Below are 19,472 nucleotides of genomic sequence, written 5' to 3' on the forward strand. Positions count from 1 at the left end.
TGTTTAGATTTTCTCTAAATGAGGAATATATCAGTATTTCTGCCCTTTTATTCCTGTACCATGGACTAGGAATCAGAGTCACTGTAACTAATCTATTTTAGAGATCACCTAAAACCACTCTTATATGGAGGGTAACTTAGCTTAGTTTCAGAATTCCCAATTCTCTATTTGGTCTGCTGGCTTCCATAGAGTTATTTTCATTTCCTTAGGAAACATCACATTTCACATCAGGTTACTAGAGATAAAGCCTGGTTCCTAGAGATAAGCTCAGCTGGTGATGGGGTGGTAGACAGTCTGCTCTCTGCCAGTCTGCCCTGACCCTTACAACTCTCTCCTGACCCCTGGTCTAGGTTAAATGGGGTCTCCATTGAGAAAGTCAAGAAATGTGAGTCATGAATATTCACATATTCAGTAGAGACTAAATCTAAAGCTAGAGCAAACGCTGAGAGTTATCCCATTGCAGGAGTTCTTTTTAGTTCACATCTCTCCAGGCTACTCTCCGTGGCTGAATTACCTTTAATTGAAGGGCAATTCCAGTGGTATGAGTTAAGGTGTGATCTGGAGTTTTCTCAATAAGTAATATGATTTGCGTTTCCTTCCAGATCACGGAGCCTATCCTAGTGGCTGCCTTCGTGGAGTGAGGGGCCCGTGGAACACTGCCTTTTTTCCAGCTTTTCTAGGCTTGACCACACCCCCCAATTTAAGGAGGCCGCTCTATTAGGAACATTATGGTCCCTGCATCCTCTTTAGCCTCGGAGCAGAGGATTCCCGCAGGTAGTTGGGAAGAGACCGTAGTCTTTGAGGGAGCTCACTCTGGACCCATTCTTCACACAGTCTCTCCGGCAAAGTAGTAAGTGAGTGCGGTGTGAGTTTCTGCCTAAAACTTTGCGGTCCATTTTCCTTTTTGTGTGTGTGTATTTGGTGGAATTAACCGGTAAATTGATGGGGACTTTCAGGATACAAGCGGCATTCTCTTTCTCTTTTCACATTTTTCTATATTTTTCATTCAACTGCTTAAGAACCATTTTCAAAAATACTCCCTAACCTTGTTAGAATAGTCTGAAATCAAGACTGTCTCTCCTTTTCTCCTGTTTCATAAGAGCAAAATCACGAACATTTTAGACACTCGCCGATTACTTGTCAGAAACTGAATTTTCTTCACATCTTGGAGAGCTTCCAAAGAAATAAAGCTGTAGTTACATGTAGACATTTGTTTCTTTTTTTCTCTTTGACTCCTAGTGTGCCATTGTTTTACTTCTGAAATTTTGGAAAAATTTTCTTTTAAGCTCATCAGCTTCATGAATTGCTTACATTGTGAGAAAATTGTTACAGGTTTGAGTCTTGCAAATCAGACTAGGCTTTTTGGTGTTTTTTTTTTAACCTGTTTCGTGACTCAGTTTTCCAAGGGACTGTACATCTTCTTTTGGACTGTACCTGTGGCAGGAGGAGTTTGAAAGTCAAAGTGGGTATTTCGTAGAGCTTGAATCCCTGGGCAGCTTTGCGCACAGCAGGGGGTGTGGATGGCCACCCTCTTCCATTGGTGATTTTTATATCTGGCAATATAATTTTGTTTGGGGCTTTTCATCTGTTATGAAACCATCTCTATCACCCCCTTTTAAAGTTGCGTTTCATGTAGGCGAACTGTTCAAAAGATGCTAGGTTACCGAGACCAAGGCATTTGATTGCAGGTTTTCCTAATCACCTTTCGGGTAAGTTTTTTTTTTTTTTAAATCACAAGGCCATTTCCCCTCCTACTTCATACTATTCCTGTGCAACTGAAAAGAGAGATATTTGTTAAACAACGGGAAATCCAGGTTCTGAAATGGCAACTCTGGCAGCTCCATTTGATTTGTAAAACGCCTGGCACTCTGACTCTTTCGACAGCTGTTAAGTCTGGACGGCAACACCTTCTTTTTATCTAAAGAGAAACCTCTTTGCTTCCGCAGGCATGGGCCGGGCAGGGGTGGGGGGATTGGAGATTCTTTCTTACCTGTTGTTTCTGAGCGGAGGGGAGAGAGCGCTAATGAGTTAATGTCTGCAAAGTGCTTTGAAGATGAAAAGGCCTTTTCATGTGTTCAGCATCGTCGTTATTAATATTAATATTTGAAGAAGCACGCTGCTCCTAATTGTAAATCAACAACTCCCATCCTTGCCAACTCAGGAGTGAAACAACAAACAGCAAAGGCAGCCAGGCCGTCTCTTCCGTCCTGGTTCCGCCGCTGAGGATGTGGGCAGCCTGATCCCAGAGAGAGCTGCTTACACGGAGGTGCCGGTTATTAGGGGTGCAGGGAGGTCCCAGAGCAGAGCCTGGGGGAGGGTGGGTAGCAGGGTGTAACCCTTCAACACGGGGTCACCTGTGACCTTGGAGGATGCGTTGAAAGCATGGATCTGGGCCAACTGCCTGCCTCGGATGATAATGGAGTTCGGAGGGGAAGGGGTCAGAACTGGCAGTGGTGCAGGCTTTGGTCTGTTAGAGATTGGCTTTGGAACTGAGAACAAGTAATTTGATGAGACTGTGCTTTCTTTTCTTCCTCTCTAAAATGGGAACACTGAAAAAACTGTGACTGATGATTTGTGCTCCACCTACTTCATGAGAATGGAAGTAAACAGCCTAGAGCTTTGAAGAATGGACATAGTGCCAATAAGGTTGAGGGAGAGTCTGAAGTAACCTTGTAACAAATTGGGTGTGTGGGTGCCAGGTCCCCAGGGAGGGTGAGTCAGAGGGCAGACAAATGCTCCGGAAACACATTGTTGGCACTGCCAGGTCCTTCAGTGATGGCATCAAAGTGTTGCTTGATTTCTTACTGATAATTCAGGCTCTGCTATATCTCCTGGTTTTATTGATTGGTGAACAGAACTGTTTCTTACAGCAATTCTCCTTCTCTAATTACCCACTCAAAACTCCCATTTCTGCATCAAACAGCAGAAGGGAGCTGGGACATCCTTTCCCTCCTCCTCTCCCTCCTTCTCCGCCCACCTCCACCTTCCACCTCTCTCTCTTTCTCCCCTTCTTTTCAGAAATGAAAACATACTTAGCGTTTGAGCACAATAAGTGTGGTGGACAGCTATTTAGTGACATATGAGGAGAATCTTCATTCCTGCGCCAACCTAGATACGAAGACCACTCATTTATTTGCCCTGGCATCTCGTTTGTCCACGCTCTACTGCAAATGCAGCTGTAAGGAACTCAACTTTTTAATCCTGATGATTCTCTGGGTGTAATACCTGTCTTCTCCACTTCACTAGAGGAAGGATAATCACCCATGAAGTTTCATGAGCACTTGGCATGTCCTGGGGCCCTTGTGCTCTGCACGGGCTGGGCTGCTTCTTTAACCTACAATGAAGTCCGTGAGGTGGGCACGCTTGTTCCCATTTAGCAGATGAGGACTCTGAGGCTGGTACTCAGAGTGATTTGGTTGGTGGTGAGACCTGATTAGAACCAAAGGCGTATATACGTATACTGATTCACTTTGCTCTATATTAGAAATGAACACATCATTAAGCAACTATACTCCAATACAATTTTTTTTTTTAAAAAAAGGACCAAAACCATATGGGTGCAGAGCTGTGGCTAGAGTCACGTCTCATAGGAACCTAGTAACTTTGAGGCACGTATACAAATTCAGGCTTAATTTTTCTGCTTAGCCCAATGGTTGATTTATCTGGGAGAATACCATGGCTTACGCTTCTTTTCCAAAGGAGAATCTATGAATTAATGATTCATTGTTAGGAAGACACTGACTCTGAAGCAATGCTACAAGGTCTAGTTGACAAGATTAGTAAATCTCTCTCTTGATCCTTCTTGGGACAAATTTTGATGGAATTTCTTGGAACAAATTTTGATGGCACTTCAAAGAGTTGCGAAACGTAGTGCAAACAATTTCCATAAGATTTAAGTTCAGCGTGCATAAAATAAGACTTCCCTGGTGGTCCAGTGGGTAAGACTCAGAGTTCCCAGTGCCTGGGTTCTATCCCTGGTCAGGAAACTAGATCCCACATGCTGCAACCCAGTGCAGTCAAATAAACAAATAAATACTTTTAAAATATGAAAAATGTAGTGCCCTTTGGAGCTCCTAGTGATCATTAAGCCAAAAGGATTCCTCTGGATAGGGGAAGAGCAGTGATCAGTTTCTTGACATTCGAGGTGAAGTAACTCAAACCCTGGCTTCTTAGGAAAGGCAGGAAGCCCTGTCAGATGCTGCCCTCGCCCTCACCTGGCACAGGGCTTAGGACGGAGGCACGGCTCCTGGGCTGCACCTTCTCCCTGGCTGGGCTTGCAAGGCAACTAAGATAACAACCAAACCTCTGCTCAGCTTGTGGCCCAGACTCTTCTTGCCTGTACCTCAGTGGGCTCTGCCTTCCAAACACCTTGTTGTAACCACTCCTGAATTTAACCAAGGGAGTCCGGACACTGCCTCGTTGCTCAAAATGAGCATCGCAGGGGATCTTGTCAGAAATGCAGACCGTCTGGCTGTACCTTGAAACCTGATTCTCAGGTGATTCCTAGGTGATTGCTATGTAAATTGGGTTGGAAAGTACGGTTTAAAAGCAAAAGCAAAAACAAAAACAAAAAAGTTTTAAAAAGTAGAACAAACAAAAACTCTTGCGGTGTTTCTCACAGCAGCTTACAACTTGATTACATTTATATCTCGTTGCCAAAGTGTAAGGCCACATAAGATTCACATTTCTATCAAAGGAAGCTGGATATTTCCCCCGTGTGCTAAGCAAGCTTTCAGCCTGTTTGTTCCCCCAAGGTAAGAAAACTGCTTACTTCTTGGTTTTATGCATAACAATGGTACAAGCAGACTGCCATTCAACTGAAATTGTGGTGCTTTTCTCTTGTGAAATTCTTGGCTAAGGCTACTCAACCTGTGATTATGGGAGGGAATCCTATTTTGATTATTTAAATACAAGTCTTTTTAGAAAGAGATAAGGTATATTGGCCATCTGGGTTCTGCTTCTAATATCTGAATAAATAACCTCTGCCGTAAAAAACCACAATTATTATTAATTAGTCAATGCTTACTAGTGCCAGGCGCTGTGATAAAACAGTGGTAATAATAGCCACTATCTATTGACCATTTTATCATGTGTAAAATGGTTTCATTTTATATAACCCTCCTCAGTAATCCTGAAAGGGTTGGTATTATGTTTTCCATTTTACAGTTGAGGAAATAAAGACTTTGTGAGATGAAGAAATTTGTCTTCTCTCTCAGTAAGGGCTTCCCAGGCGGTGCTAGTGGTAAAGAATCCGCCTGCCTATGGAAGAGACATGGGTTCGATCCCTGGGTCAGAAAGATCCCCTGGAGGAGGGCGTGGCAACCCACTCCAGTTTTCTTGCCTGGAGAATCCCGTGGACAGAGACGCCTGGTGGGCTACAGTCCATAGGGTCGCCAAGAGTCAGACCCAACTGAAGCGACTTAGCACACAAGCACACACGCACTCAGTAAGGAGGTCCCAGTCAACCACAGTCTATCTATCTTTATCACTCCGCTAAACACTTAACCTCTCTGGGTTCAGTTCATTCAAATAAAAAATGGACAGATTTGATGAGATTTTTTTCCAACTCTAAAATTCATTGACTTTACCAAATCCCTCTTTATATAAGCATGCCAGGAAGCTGTTTAGCAGTATGCTGAGAAATTTGAAACTTACAATTTGGGCAATAGAACAAATAAAACCCCACCGTGAAAAATGACCATCAGATATAGTCCAAGAAGTTGCTCGCTGGATTTGAGAGATTGAAGGCAGCTGGTGTGCTTCGTTCAGTGTTAAAGGGCATTATTAAAACTCTCCGGGCTCCACTCATTCATTGTTCTCTCAATAGCTATCTCTATATTTACGGCATCTCTCAGTTTTGTTGAGAGCTTCTTGAGAGCCAGAACCATATCTAAATTTTAGATTATATCTGACATAACTCCACGTGCTGTAGGTTGAAAAGTAGTTCTTTAAACTTCTAGGCTCCTTGGGGGTTTTTTTGGCAGTCACTATGGGGTTAGAGTTGACATTTTAGCTTGAAGCTCTCTCTGGGTTCAATGTGGCCAAGAATCGCATATACCATGACCTCTGCTATAGCTGTCCTTGAAGCCAAGATGCTTCACATCATTCCTCCAGCTTACTCATTTTTGTTTCCAGTTTCTTAGGAAAAAAAAAATCTAATTTTTTAGTACTATAACTTTATATTTCCCCCAGCACACTTTTTTTAAAATTAAAGTATAATTGGCAAAGAGTAAAAATCACACTTTTTAGTGTATAGCTCTACAAATTTTGGCTAATGTATAAGTCAAGTATTTATAATATATAAATCAATGTGTTACAATCAAGATATAAAACAGTTCCATCATTCAAAAAAAAATTTCCTTATTCTTCTTTATAGTCAAATCCTCTTCTCACCTCCAGGCCATGTTCTTTGACCCTATGGTGTTTCTTTTTCAAGAATATCGTATAAATGGAATCATATAGTAGGTAGTCTTCTTTCATTTGGCTTACTTTATTTTAGATTCACTCATGCTGCTCGGTGTATCAATAGTTCTTTCCTTTACATTGCTGTGTAATATTCCACTATGTGATATACCAGTTGTATATCACATAGTGGATACAACTTAATAAGTTAAGTTTACTACTACTATTGCTATTTAGATCTATAGCTATACTAAAAAAAGTCCAAGCTTTTAGTTTGGTAATCTGCCCTAGAGGGTCTTTCAATTTCATCTCCCACTTCCCTACAATCCATTTGACTATTGGGTTATTCTTTGTTCTCTAATCTACCATTTTCTTATTTCTGAGTCTTTGTGCATACTTCTAGCTACCCATTTTTCAAGGCCCATTTCAATGCCAATTCCTCTTGAAGTTTTCCTTCAGCATCCTTCCAGAAGTCATCTCTTCATCTTTTATGTTCCCATAATATATCACTTGCTGCTGCTGCTGCTGCCAAGTCACTTCAGTCGTGTCCGACTCTGTGCGACCCCATAGATGGCAGCCCACCAGGCTCCCCCGTCCCTGGGATTCTCCAGGCAAGAACATTGGAGTGGGTTGCCATTTCCTTCTCCAATGCATGAAAGTGAAAAGTGAAAGTGAAGTTGCTCAGTCGTGTCCGACTCTTAGCGACCCCATGGACTGCAGCCTACCAGGCTCACCAGCATTTCTCAAACTTTAATGTTCTTATGGATCTTTTTGGAATGGAACCTGAGCTCTGTAGTTCTCCTAGCTCCCAAGTGCTTGTCCATGCTACTGGTCTGAGAGGAACCACCGTACTGTTGAGTAACAAGGTCTTATAATTGTCTCATCAACTAGAAAAATAACTATATAAGAAAGAAAAGTGATTTAGTCTCATCCTGGGAATTACCATAGCATCTAATACAGGGCTATGCAGCTCGTCAATACTAGCTAACTACATCAAATCCCCCCCCCCGCTTTTTTTTTTTTGGCCATATTTGAGATTCATTTTGTTCATTCAAAGTTTAAGACTAATCTAAAAATGTTTGTTATTCATGTACTTTTGTAGGCAGGCATGTAAATTTGATGAGCTCGGGCACGTTCAGGGTGGTATGGCCACAGACATGCATGCCTGTAAATTTGGAGACAAAAAGAAACAGCTGTCACTCATAACTTTCTCTTGCAAATAATTAACATCAATAGTATGAAATATAATTTGGTCCTGATAATATTTCACACGTTTATTCTTTCCCAAATTTACTATAATAGTTTTCTTGCTCTTATAATATAGATTTTCCGTGTAATTGCTTTTGTAGTTGTTGTTTAGTCTCTAAGTTGTGTCCAACTCTTTGCGACCCCATGAACTGCAGCACACCAGGCTTCCCTGTCCTTCACCGTCTGAGTTTGCTGAAACTCATGTCCATTCAGTCGGTAATGCCATCCAACCATCTCATCCTCTGTTGTCCCCTTCTCCTCCTGCCTTTAATCTTTCCCAGCATCAGGGTCTTTTCCAGTGGGTCAGCTCTTAGCATCAAGGGCCAAAATATTGGAGCTTCAGATACAGTATCAGTCTTTCCAATGTAATTGCTTAGATTCTACCCCAAAAGTAAAAGCTCTGAAGAAGAACATTTCACTGTTAATATCTTGCCTGTAATTATCCTTGAGTCTACCTTTATCTGATTCTGTTAGCCAAACCCTCATTTTGCCACAGGGTTCTGAATGATGCAAATCCCAATTTTTTATTTAGTTGTTTATTGAGTGCCTACTACACGCCTGGCACTGGAGTATGTCTGAAGAACAACCATGGTTATTTTCTGAATTTCAGGATTCGATAGAGGATGAGGAATGCCATTTGAGGACAAGGCTGTAGGTACTTTTATTGTCAGACAGCTGATTCAATGTCACCTTTAGTTTTGCAGAGGATGTTCCCATACTAGAAAGAGCAGAGCCTTAGTTTCCGGAAAGTTTCAGAGACTTAAGACGGGCATTGTGCTCGTAAAATTCCTAGACATAGACGAGCGGGCAGGTTTTAACATACTCCCTTGAGGTTTACGAGAGATGCCCCCTTCTGCCTCTGTTGACAGCACCATCCCAGCAGAGTAATGGAGAGATATTTGTTTCCAGGAGGAGGAAATATAAAATGGTCTACAAGGCACTATTAGCCCCTGATTATCACAGCTCAGCAGACAAAAACCATCCTATATTCTGTTCCTTTCAGGAGATGTTAGTGAATGACTTTTGTAATATTATAATAACAGGAGTTCATTTTTAGTATTCTAAGAAAGATTGGTTGAGCTGTGTCAATTCATACAGAACCTGAGAGCGTTATAGTTAATTAGAAGATGAGACTTGTTCAGAGAAATAGGAGATGGATATGAGTCATTTTCAAGCCTGTTTTCAAGTAAGAGTTGGAGGACTCATTAGCAGTGAAGTTGGGGAGAAACAAGACTGACACGTTCATTAATCTGTGAGTTGATGCTTCGTGAACTCAGTGAAAGGATCAGTGGATTGACTTTAAGATGCAGAAGCTAGTAACCCATGGATCAGAACATGGTCTTTATGGGCCGGTTCTGGCTCTTGAAATAACATGGAATATTTATTACCATCAGTTGTAATAGTCAAGAAAATCAGGTTCATACAGAATTAGGAGTGACAGAAAGAATCCATCTTCAATTCTTACCAATTTCTTTTCTGCTTATGGTGACCACAGTTTCTTTGGGGGACTGAGGCTTGTTCAGCTATCTAAATCTGCTTACAGTTGAGTTCTTGGAGAATTAGACGTTGCAGCTTTTGTTACACTGGCAGATCAAGGAAGAGAACGTCTTAAAAGATTTGGAAACTACAAATGGACTTCTCATGAGAATTAGAAAGAAAATAATGGGAGACGATACACTCATCAATGGGCTATGTCCATTAGTTCAGAGAAGAATATGATCCTGCTTGCAGTTAATACTGAAGAAATCTAACCTCAGAATTGCATATGGACACATCATCACAGGTGATGTCCCTTTTTTCCTTTGTCTCAGAGATATCTTTGCTATCTTGGGAATACTCAGGCACTGAGACATAACTCTTGCGTATGTTAACTATATACACATACAGGTCTTTTCTTCATTTAGTTGGCAAGCATATTGCACATCTGTTAATGCAACGTGTCAGCTAAAAAGACACAGTCCCTCTAGCAACTTATGACGCAGAATCAGAAACTTATGATGAAGGAAGCACTCTGAACTTTGTTAGGTACATTGTGAAAGTGAATCCCAAACCTGAAGATCGAGAACGTCCATCTAATTGACAAGAAGATTTAGAGAATGCTCCCTAGAAGAGGTAACGCTCAGCCTGAGTCTTTATTTTATTATTATTTTTTTAAATTTTATTTTATTTTTAAACTTTACATAATTGTAGTTTTAAGTTTACATATTGAGGCCTAGGAATTTTTGTAATGTATCAGTAATATTGGGAAAGCTTTATCAAATTATCTAAATCAGGGATTAGAGAAGGATGGGGCAGGGGGTTGGAACAAGTCTCCCTATCACTTGTTTTTTTGATTAAGTGATGTCCAACTCTTTGTGATCCCATGAACTGTAGCCTGCCAGGCTCCTCTGTCCATGGGATTTTCCAGGCAAGAATACTGGAGTGGGTTGCCATTTCCTTCTCCAGAGGATCTTCCCGATCCAGGGATCGAACCCACGTCTCCTGGGTCTCTTGCCCTTCAAGAGAATTCTTTACCGACTGAGCCACCTGGGAAGCCCTTAGTTTGGCAAAAGTGCTGTTGTTTAGGGAAAGTATCTTTTGAATGACTAATCCTATTGGAAGCCAAATTCTTTTTCTCCTGCGTTCCAGGGTATGCTTGGAATATAAATTTATAGGAACTCTAAATTGTTGATATTAAGGGAAATATTTATTGCAAATCTATTTAAATCAGGCACAACTTGCAAAAGAAAAAAAAAGGGAAAACCTGCATCATCTGTATTTTCTGTGACAGCTTTCTTATACTTCTGTATTCACCATGTGTAGTTTCTTTACCCTGGGTATGTTATAGCCATAATTCTTGACCTAGAATACTAACACAAAGACCAGAGGGCAAGGTCAAATTTAAATCACAGTGGGTTTGTTGGTAGCACTATAATTTTGGCTTTTAAAAAGTATATTAAAAAACAGAAATATCAAAAAAAACCCCCAAAACAGAAATATCACTTTGTTGACAGAAGTCCATATAGTCAAAGCTATGATTTTTCCAGTAATCATGTACGGATGTGAGAGTTGGACCATAAAGAAGGCTGAGGCCGAAGAACTGATGCTTTCAAATTGTGGTACTGGAAAGACTCTTGAGACTCCCTTGGACTGCAAGGAGATCAAACCAGTCAATCCTAAAGGCAATCAACCCTGAATACTTATTGGAAGGACTAATGCTGAAGCTGAAGCTCCAATAATTTGTCCATCTGATGTGAAGAGCTGACTCATTGGAGAAGACCCTAATGCTGGGAAAGACTGAGGTCAGGAGGAGAATGAGGCAGCAGAAGTTGAGATAGTTAGATAGCATCACTGACTCATTGGACATGAATTTGAGCAACCTCTGGGAGATAGTGATGGACAGGGTAGCCTGGTGTGCTGCAGTCCATGGGTAGGAGATGGTGGAGGACAGGAGAACCTGGGGTGCTGTGGTCCATGGGTAGGAGATGGTGGAGGACAGGAGAACCTGGGGTGCTGTGGTCCATGGGTAGGAGATGGTGGAGGACAGGAGAACCTGGGGTGCTGTGGTCCATGGGTAGGAGATGGTGGAGGACAGGAGAACCTGGGGTGCTGTGGTCCATGGGTAGGAGATGGTGGAGGACAGGAGAACCTGGGGTGCTGTGGTCCATGGGTAGGAGATGGTGGAGGACAGGAGAACCTGGGGTGCTGTGGTCCATGGGTAGGAGATGGTGGAGGACAGGAGAACCTGGGGTGCTGTGGTCCATGGGTAGGAGATAGTGGAGGACAGGAGAACCTGGGGTGCTGTGGTCCATGGGTAGGAGATGGTGGAGGACAGGAGAACCTGGGGTGCTGTGGTCCATGGGTAGGAGATGGTGGAGGACAGGAGAACCTGGGGTGCTGTGGTCCATGGGTAGGAGATGGTGGAGGACAGGAGAACCTGGGGTGCTGTGGTCCATGGGTAGGAGATGGTGGAGGACAGGAGAACCTGGGGTGCTGTGGTCCATGGGTAGGAGATGGTGGAGGACAGGAGAACCTGGGGTGCTGTGGTCCATGGGTAGGAGATGGTGGAGGACAGGAGAACCTGGGGTGCTGTGGTCCATGGGTAGGAGATGGTGGAGGACAGGAGAACCTGGGGTGCTGTGGTCCATGGGTAGGAGATGGTGGAGGACAGGAGAACCTGGGGTGCTGTGGTCCATGGGTAGGAGATGGTGGAGGACAGGAGAACCTGGGGTGCTGTGGTCCATGGGTAGGAGATGGTGGAGGACAGGAGAACCTGGGGTGCTGTGGTCCATGGGTAGGAGATGGTGGAGGACAGGAGAACCTGGGTGCTGTGGTCCATGGGTAGGAGATGGTGGAGGACAGGAGAACCTGGGGTGCTGTGGTCCATGGGTAGGAGATGGTGGAGGACAGGAGAACCTGGGGTGCTGTGGTCCATGGGGTCGCAAAGACAACAGCAACAACAAAACAATAATCTCAATGAAAACTCATAAGTGACATCACAGTTATCACCTAGAAGCAGAGCAGAGCAGGGGACAGAGTTGAGGGGAACTGGTTTCCGCCTCCACTGAGCCTGGTCTCCCTGGGGTTCCCTGCTCTTCTGCTGCCTTGGCCTGAAACACCCCTCTGAGTCCCTCGCCTCCCTTCCTTCTGTGTTTCACTCAACCTGCGCCTGGAGTGACCCAAATGGAAGCAAGTGTCAGCCTGTAGATCCCAGCCTGTGTCCAGGACTTGTGGAGGGCGGGACTCCAGAGGCCATCACATGCTTTAGGAAGAAGCAAGGACTCCCAGAGTCCCAAAGCATTTTATTGGACGCAAGATGCCCACATAAACCAAACTGCTGCATTCTCCCCCCTCTGCATGGTGTGCCCATTTTCATCCTGAAAGTCCAGGGCGGTGAGGATGGACAGGCGAGGTGGCTGGTGGGCTGGTGGTGGGCTAGGGCGGTGGGGTGGTGAGCAGTGGGGCTGCAGTGGGCCTGGAGGCTGGGGTGGGCCAAAGCTAGGAGCCCACTGCCTCCTGAGCACAAAGTCGCTGCAGACACTTTTGCTTGGCTGCTTGGGCACTGCGGCTCCCATTCAAGGAAGTGAGCTCAGCTCTTCTCTGCCCTCTGTTACCAAGAATTCAAACCATTTCTGCATTCAGACAAGCCCATGGATGCCTCTAGGCCGGGGAGTAAAGCTGAATTCACACAGTTGTTTTGTGTTTAGGCAGAAATGTTTATAATGCCAAGACAAAAACGTTGGTCCAGCCGATATCCAAATAGCTGTCATGTAGGAGGGAATTCTCCTTGGCCAACATGTCATTTTTTTTTTTTTTTTTTACCCAAACAGTCCTTGTGCTTTTTCTGAAAGGATTTACGTCTACAGCAGCTGGTCTCTGTCACCATCTACAAGTGGAAACAGGGAGGGTTCTTTTTTCTTTCTCCAAAAAATAATGAAGCGGTCATCCATTTCTGTCCCAGAGTTATTTCCTGAGACGAGAGCCCTCCAGAGCCCTGGCAACTCCCTCTTTCCAGCTTCCTCTGTGGGCAAAAGTCTTCTACCCAAGGGAGTGTCAGTCACAGAGAGTGAAGCTTCATGAATTCAGCCCAGCTCAGGCTGGAGCCTGTGTGGGGCCACAGCGTTACTCACTCTCTCTCTCCACCGGAAAGAGAAAACACATTTCCATTAAACCTTTTTCCCAGCTACCTGGAAGGTTGGTAGGAGGAAGAGTGTTGCTTTTGATGCCTTGAGCTAGGCTTCAGGACAAGGCGGCTGATCCCCAAAGCATTTCTTTTACAAGTGTCTAAGTCCAGCAAGAATTCAGAAGGGCAAAGACTTGCGCCTGTTTGTGGAGTCTCGGGACCATCCATAAGGCCAAGTTCACTGTGCAGCCTTCCATGGCTTCCTATTCCCCAGGCTTTGGCAGAACTGTTTTCGGTATTATAGGTAAACTCCTCGTCATCTTGTATTCCAGTTCTCCGTGAGCCTGTCTCCTCCACTGCCTGCAGATGGAGATCCATCCCTCTCAGCTTTATCCTGAGTCAGATAGAACGTAAGGTCCACCAGGGAGGGGTCTTTGTTTACCTGTGTGTCTTGAGCACGCTGGAGGCACAAAGTCGCTATTTACTGAATGATTAACAAGTTCCTGGCAGAGGAAGCCTTGATGTGCCTGTTGAATAAATAATTGAGGTCTGTGATGACTCAGGGGACCCCGGGGGCTTTCTGGAGGAAATTGAGGGCTAGATGGCTTACACAAAGCAGCACTCTCCACATCTGGACATCTCCTAAGGTTTAGGTTGCCCTTCGGGGCCCTGGAGGGCTGGGGCAACTTTTCCCTAAGGAATCAGATCTTGGTTAAGCCATTATCAGTATGACACAATCTGTGTTGTCAACTTTTAAATCTCGTCTATGAGTAGATATAATTGAATTGAGGGTGGTTGATGACTTATTAGGACTTTAAAATTTGATTTTGAGGCAAAAAGCAGGAGCACTTCTGTACACTATATGGGCCGTGTCCACTCTGACCAGGCCCTCTTCCCTAGTGCAGAATCTGATATTTGGTAGCTGCTCACTGTTTTTAGATAGAGAAGGCAATGGCACCCCACTCCAGTACTCTTGTCTGGAAAATCCCATGAATGGAAGAGCCTGGTAGGCTGCAGTTCATGGGGTCGCTAAGAGTCGGGCATGACTGAGCGACTTGACTTTCACTTTTCACTTTCATGCATTGGAGAAGGAAATGGCAACCCGCTCCAGTGTTCTTGCCTGGAGAATCCCAGGGATGGAGGAGCCTGGTGGGCTGCTGTCTGTGGGGTCGCACAGAGTCGGACACGACTGAAGCGACTTAGCAGCAGCTGCAGCAGCAGCACTGTTTTTAGATGCAAACACTGACTAGGGGACCACGGCTCCAGCTCCAGGTGGGAACAGTGTCCTTGGACTAGAGTAATTCGATCTTTTCCAACTCTTCAGCTCTACCACCTGGGAGTTCCTCCTGGGAGCCATTTTTTTTTTTGCAATCAAGTCCCTGAAAAAACTAGAAAACAACATCTTGATGAACATAACTGTTGTTTAGTTGCTACGTCGTGTCTGACTCTATGTGATCCCATGGACTGCAGCCCACTAGGCTCTTCTCTCCATGGGATTTCCCAGCCAAGAATACTGGAGCGGGTTGCCGTTTCCTTCTCCAGGGATCGAACCCATGCCTCCTGCACTGGCAGGCGGATTCTTTACTGCTGAGCCACCAGGGAAGCTTGATGAGCATAGTTACCCTTAGCTATTTTACATTTTTTAAATTAATATTATTTAGATTGCATCCTACTTTTTGGGAGAAAAGACATCATTTACAGGTGATGTTTTAGTTAAACTCAGTAAGCACAGTTCTGGGATAAGTTATGTCTTCAGAAGATTTTTAACTTTTTTCTCAACTGTGTGAAAGTAGTTGCTGTGTGATGGTAGGCCTTGGTCAGTACAATTTTGTAGTGTAGAACTTTATCTATGTTATACACTTCATACACTTCATATGAAAGAAGATGTATACGCTCATTGGCTGTCAAGCTGTATGGTGAACAGAGTTGCAAATTGAGCATAAGACCTACATTATTCTTGATATTTCTTGAAAGGAGGTCAGTGGCTTTAATTGTCCTCAAGAATAAAGGGAAAGGACGGACAAATATAAAGTGGAAAGGAGATAAGTTGAAACTCAAATGTCACTCCCTAACAATAGGAATTTGGCCTCTGAATGACATACCGAGGAATTTAATCTTCTAAATCATTCAAGAAAGACATTTTTTAAAATGTGTAATATTGAACTCATGAAAGCGTATGGACTAGTGTACTTTAGAGAATGTTTGGATCAACAGAAATGTTTGCTGTATCAATGATTTTCCAATGATTGACAGCTAGCTGCAAAATCCCTTTAGCCAAGTGTGATGGTCATTCAAACTTTGAATGGAGATAATGGCTCTCAACAACAGTTATTTAATAATAGCCCTTCTCCTTTGTGAAGATGGGTAACATGCATTCCCCTCTGGGGCTTCACTCTGCTTATCTGTCGGGGTCCTGGTTGTCGTGCCTTCTCAGTAAAGGTTTTCCACCCCTCCTCTCTCCTGCCCTTTCTCTCTTTGGTCTTTCACCAGTTGATAAATGCCACACTGCATGTGGAGAGCCAGGCCGGGGTCGGGGGTGGAGGGACTGAGATACAGGGATGGGAATGTGACTTTAAGAGACCCATTCCTGCCCAGAAGCCCTCTAAAGGGTCTTTTTGTGGTCTCTGAGTGCTAACTGTCTGCAGCAGACACCACCACTCAGGCTATCTTGCAGTCAGGAGTCAGCCTTGCTCCCTGTTGGTCGCTTTGTTTTTCTATAATTATCTTTTGAAATATTTATTTATTTATTTGGCTTCATCCTGTCTGAGTTGCAGCTTTCGAGCTCAGTAGCTGTGGTGGCTTGGCTTAGCTGCCCCGAAGCACGTGGGATTTTCGTTTTCCGACCAGGGATCGAACCAGCTTCCCCTACTTTGGAAGGCAGATTCTTAGCCTTTGGACCACCAGGGAAACCCCCTCTTTGTTTTTCTACATTTTCATTTCTTTCTCCGTAACACAAACAAGTGACCTCGATGCTTCTAAGGAGATCTGATCCGAGGCCTTCTTTGATTTCTCATCCATACATGTTCTTTGCCCAGCAGCTCAGTGAGTGCTTTTTCCCACGCAGGTGCTGACAGCGTGATGAGCTACTTTGTGGATTCTTCAGTGAGTGGCCCTGCCACCTATTCAGCTGCTCGACCTGCAGTGCTGGTAAGTAGGACTCTTCCCCGGCCCTTCCCAGGCCCCATCCTCCCCTCCCTGGGTCTCCTGCTCTCTGATCTCTCTTAGATAGAAGCAGCCAGAACCCAACTCCAAGCTGGAATCAGCTTTACATCTTTTGGAGGGACTACATTGCCAGATTATCTGTCTTTTCATCACCACATAAAGTGAAACATCCAAGACTGATGGATTTGCTAAGGAAGATTTTTTAGCATGCTTGTGTTGCAGAGAATACGACTCAAACTTGGATAGTGTTTAAAGCCAGGTGATTTTTCACAGCTCAGTTCATTTGCTGAAGATTTTTTGCACGTTGATGTACCTTAGACCTATTCTTAGCATAATTTAGCTTGTTTTGGTCCTCATACACATAAGCTAAAATATACAAGTTTTTCTAATCACAGAATTTGAAACTGGAAATAAAGTGTGACAAGTTGATAGGGAAAATTCCTGAGTCCTAGAAAAAGAGGGCTAAGAGGAATTTTTAAATTCCTTTTTAAATAAAGTTTTTTTGCTCTTAGGGAAGAAGGCTTTTACCCAAGTTACATGGTGATCTGTAGAAATATTTAGCTAAATTCCTTATAAATAAGATGTGTGAAAGATCCCCAAATGCCATCATTCATCAATTCCACTGTGAAGTGAACTTTTAATAGCAGCTGATGAATCATTAACTGTTGATTCTAAATTTTGTGTGTATTTTTACAGGGGTGGCCATCATTTATTACTTACTCTGGAAATGGACAGATAAGTTTAGCGTTAATCCTTCCAAATACATTTGTCGGTCTAAATAGACACCAATTGACCAGAGTGCTTTTCTGCCTCCTCTGCAGAGTTTTGAACCTTGGTACCCTTCAGTTTGCCATGACCTCTCACTATAATTGTCAAAAGATTTGATGTGTTTTAATCTGTAATATTAGAAAAATAATTACTTAAAAAGCTATTCCACATTCAAGGAGCGATGAATACATCTTTCTTCCCTGACTGTTCTGTGACACATATTTCTTCTTTTTTAAGTGGCTTCTGTTTCCATATAAACACCATTCACTATATTTAAAAAATTGGAATCAGGGAAATGTTTAGAGTACAATTTACATCAGAAATATATATTTAAAACTCACACACACAAGTTCAGACCAAAAATCACTCCATTCTGCTTAGTAGAAATTGCTGAGGGACTTGTTAAGGTCCATATGGCTGGAGACTTGGCCAGGGAAAAGACTGCTTCTGCTTCTTACGAAGAAGTTATCATCTAAGGTCAGCACAAATGACACTAAATCTTTCTCAAAAATGATAGTGTAAAGATTTGTTAAATAAGGATACTGTGATTCCAGGGCACACTGTGTCACTGACTTGGAAAAGTGGATTTAAAAGCAGCTTACGTTAATTCTCTTTGCCAATACTGTAATCCAGTTAAATAAGATTAATAACTTGTTTAGCAATGCCATGCAAATTTGTATTTATTATATTTTAGGCACTGAAATAAGTTGCAGTACAAGTACATAAGTTGCAGGTATAACATTAAGTTATCCTAGACAGGGCATCTGGAAATTGTATGAGATGGAAAAAAACTAAAAAACAACTCTAAGTGTGTCTTTTCAACTAAAGACCCCACCCTCAACTGAATACACTTGGTATTTTTAATGCATTTTGAATTGTTTCCACTGGTTTCAAAACAAAGAACTCATTTATCCCCACCCGCAACAGCCATATCTGAAAAACATTATCAACCCTTGGGATTCTTTTCAATACGATATTTCAGAGTTGCTTGGGTAAAAGTAGAAAGTTACGTAAGCAAATTGCTATGTTATTGTTACAGTACTTTCGCTCACAACTTCTTTCTGGGGCTCAGTTTCTCCACCACTGGAGCTAGTTGGGCAAATTTCTCAGAACCACTGAGCAACCAGGAAGTCCTCTGCCTTCTTCGTCTGTCTTCTTTCTTTAAAAAATTAGATAAATAAAGTTGATGGATCCAAGCTCAAGTTGAGTGAACTAGTTCTGACAGATAACCTTCAACTTCGGGCTGGGCTATAATGACAGTGAAAGAATTTGTAAATCACCTATAGAATATCAGCTCCGGGCATTAGCAGAAAAACTAGCAAACCTCATACCTTCAGTCCCAATCAGATCTCCTGGAGGAGTGAGCCCAGCTTCATGAACTTTCCCAGACGAGAATCTTTCCCAGGCACCTGAGTCTTCTCAGTTCTGTTGGAGTCTTGTCGTCTGAAGCTCAACCAGTTGTACTTAATCCAATCAACCAAGTCCTCCTGCCTGGCGCCCTGATCTCTGCATTAGTTAGCCTGGGCCACCAGGAAGAGAAGCTATCCCAGAATGGGAAGTTTGAGGGTAAAAGGAAAACCAGTGGATTTTTTAAATCTAGGGGTGATTTTGTTGGTGATATTTTTGATGGTCAGAATTTGGGGAGTGGGGATGTTGTTGGCATCCAGAGGAGAGAGGTCTGGGTTGCAACTAAGTATTCTACACTGCACAGTACAATTCCCCATGACAAAGAATTGTCTAGCCTCAACTGTCAGTAGTGCCAAGGTTGAGAAGGTGTGCTCTAGAATGGACACAAGATCTGGTTTGAAGGAGGGGTAGTACTGTGTGTTGTTTAGTTGCTAATTTGTGTCTGACCAGGGATTGTAGCTTCCAGGCTCCTCTGTCCTTGGGATTCTCCAAGCAAGAATACTGGAGTGGATTGCCATTTCCTTCTCCAGGGTATCTTTCTGACCCAAGGATTGAACCCGCATCTCCTGCATTGGCAGGAAGATTCTTTACCACTGAACCACTTGGGAAGCCTGGTACTGAGTGTAACTCCTTGTGTTTGAAAGGGAAATCTTAAAACAGAAAAAAAAAAAAAAGTGAGACCATATTCAGCAGAAAGAGGGTTTCTGCTAAACAGACTGCTTTAGTTGTCTAAGAAACAATCTTCTAAACCAAGACACAAATATTTTCTAGACCCTCAAAGACCACTCAGTCTCAGAGTCCTTGATTGAGAATTGGAGCTGGCATTAGTATGATTTGATTCTTTGCTGTACCAGGAGTAGGCTTAAAATAATCACAGCAACAG

At 43.2% G+C, this 19,472-nt stretch overlaps 1 protein-coding gene across 2 annotated transcripts in view; it reads left to right on the forward strand.

The window, feature by feature from the left end:
• Positions 1-749: 749 nt before the first annotated feature.
• The window catches only part of ETS1 (ETS proto-oncogene 1, transcription factor), a 140,243-nt gene continuing 121,520 nt past the window's right edge, over positions 750-19,472 (forward strand). The window contains exons 1-2 of one of the 2 annotated variants that reach the window (XM_027531197.1): positions 750-850; positions 16,317-16,399. In XM_027531197.1, the coding sequence (XP_027386998.1) occupies positions 16,331-16,399 (69 nt within the window). In that variant the 5' untranslated portion in view covers positions 750-850; positions 16,317-16,330. Of the gene's footprint in view, positions 855-16,316; positions 16,400-19,472 lie in introns of both variants that reach the window. The other variant, XM_027531196.1, reaches the window with a different exon arrangement.

This window comes from Bos indicus x Bos taurus, chromosome 29 (assembly GCF_003369695.1).
Source record: "Bos indicus x Bos taurus breed Angus x Brahman F1 hybrid chromosome 29, Bos_hybrid_MaternalHap_v2.0, whole genome shotgun sequence".
Taxonomy (NCBI): domain Eukaryota; kingdom Metazoa; phylum Chordata; class Mammalia; order Artiodactyla; family Bovidae; genus Bos; species Bos indicus x Bos taurus.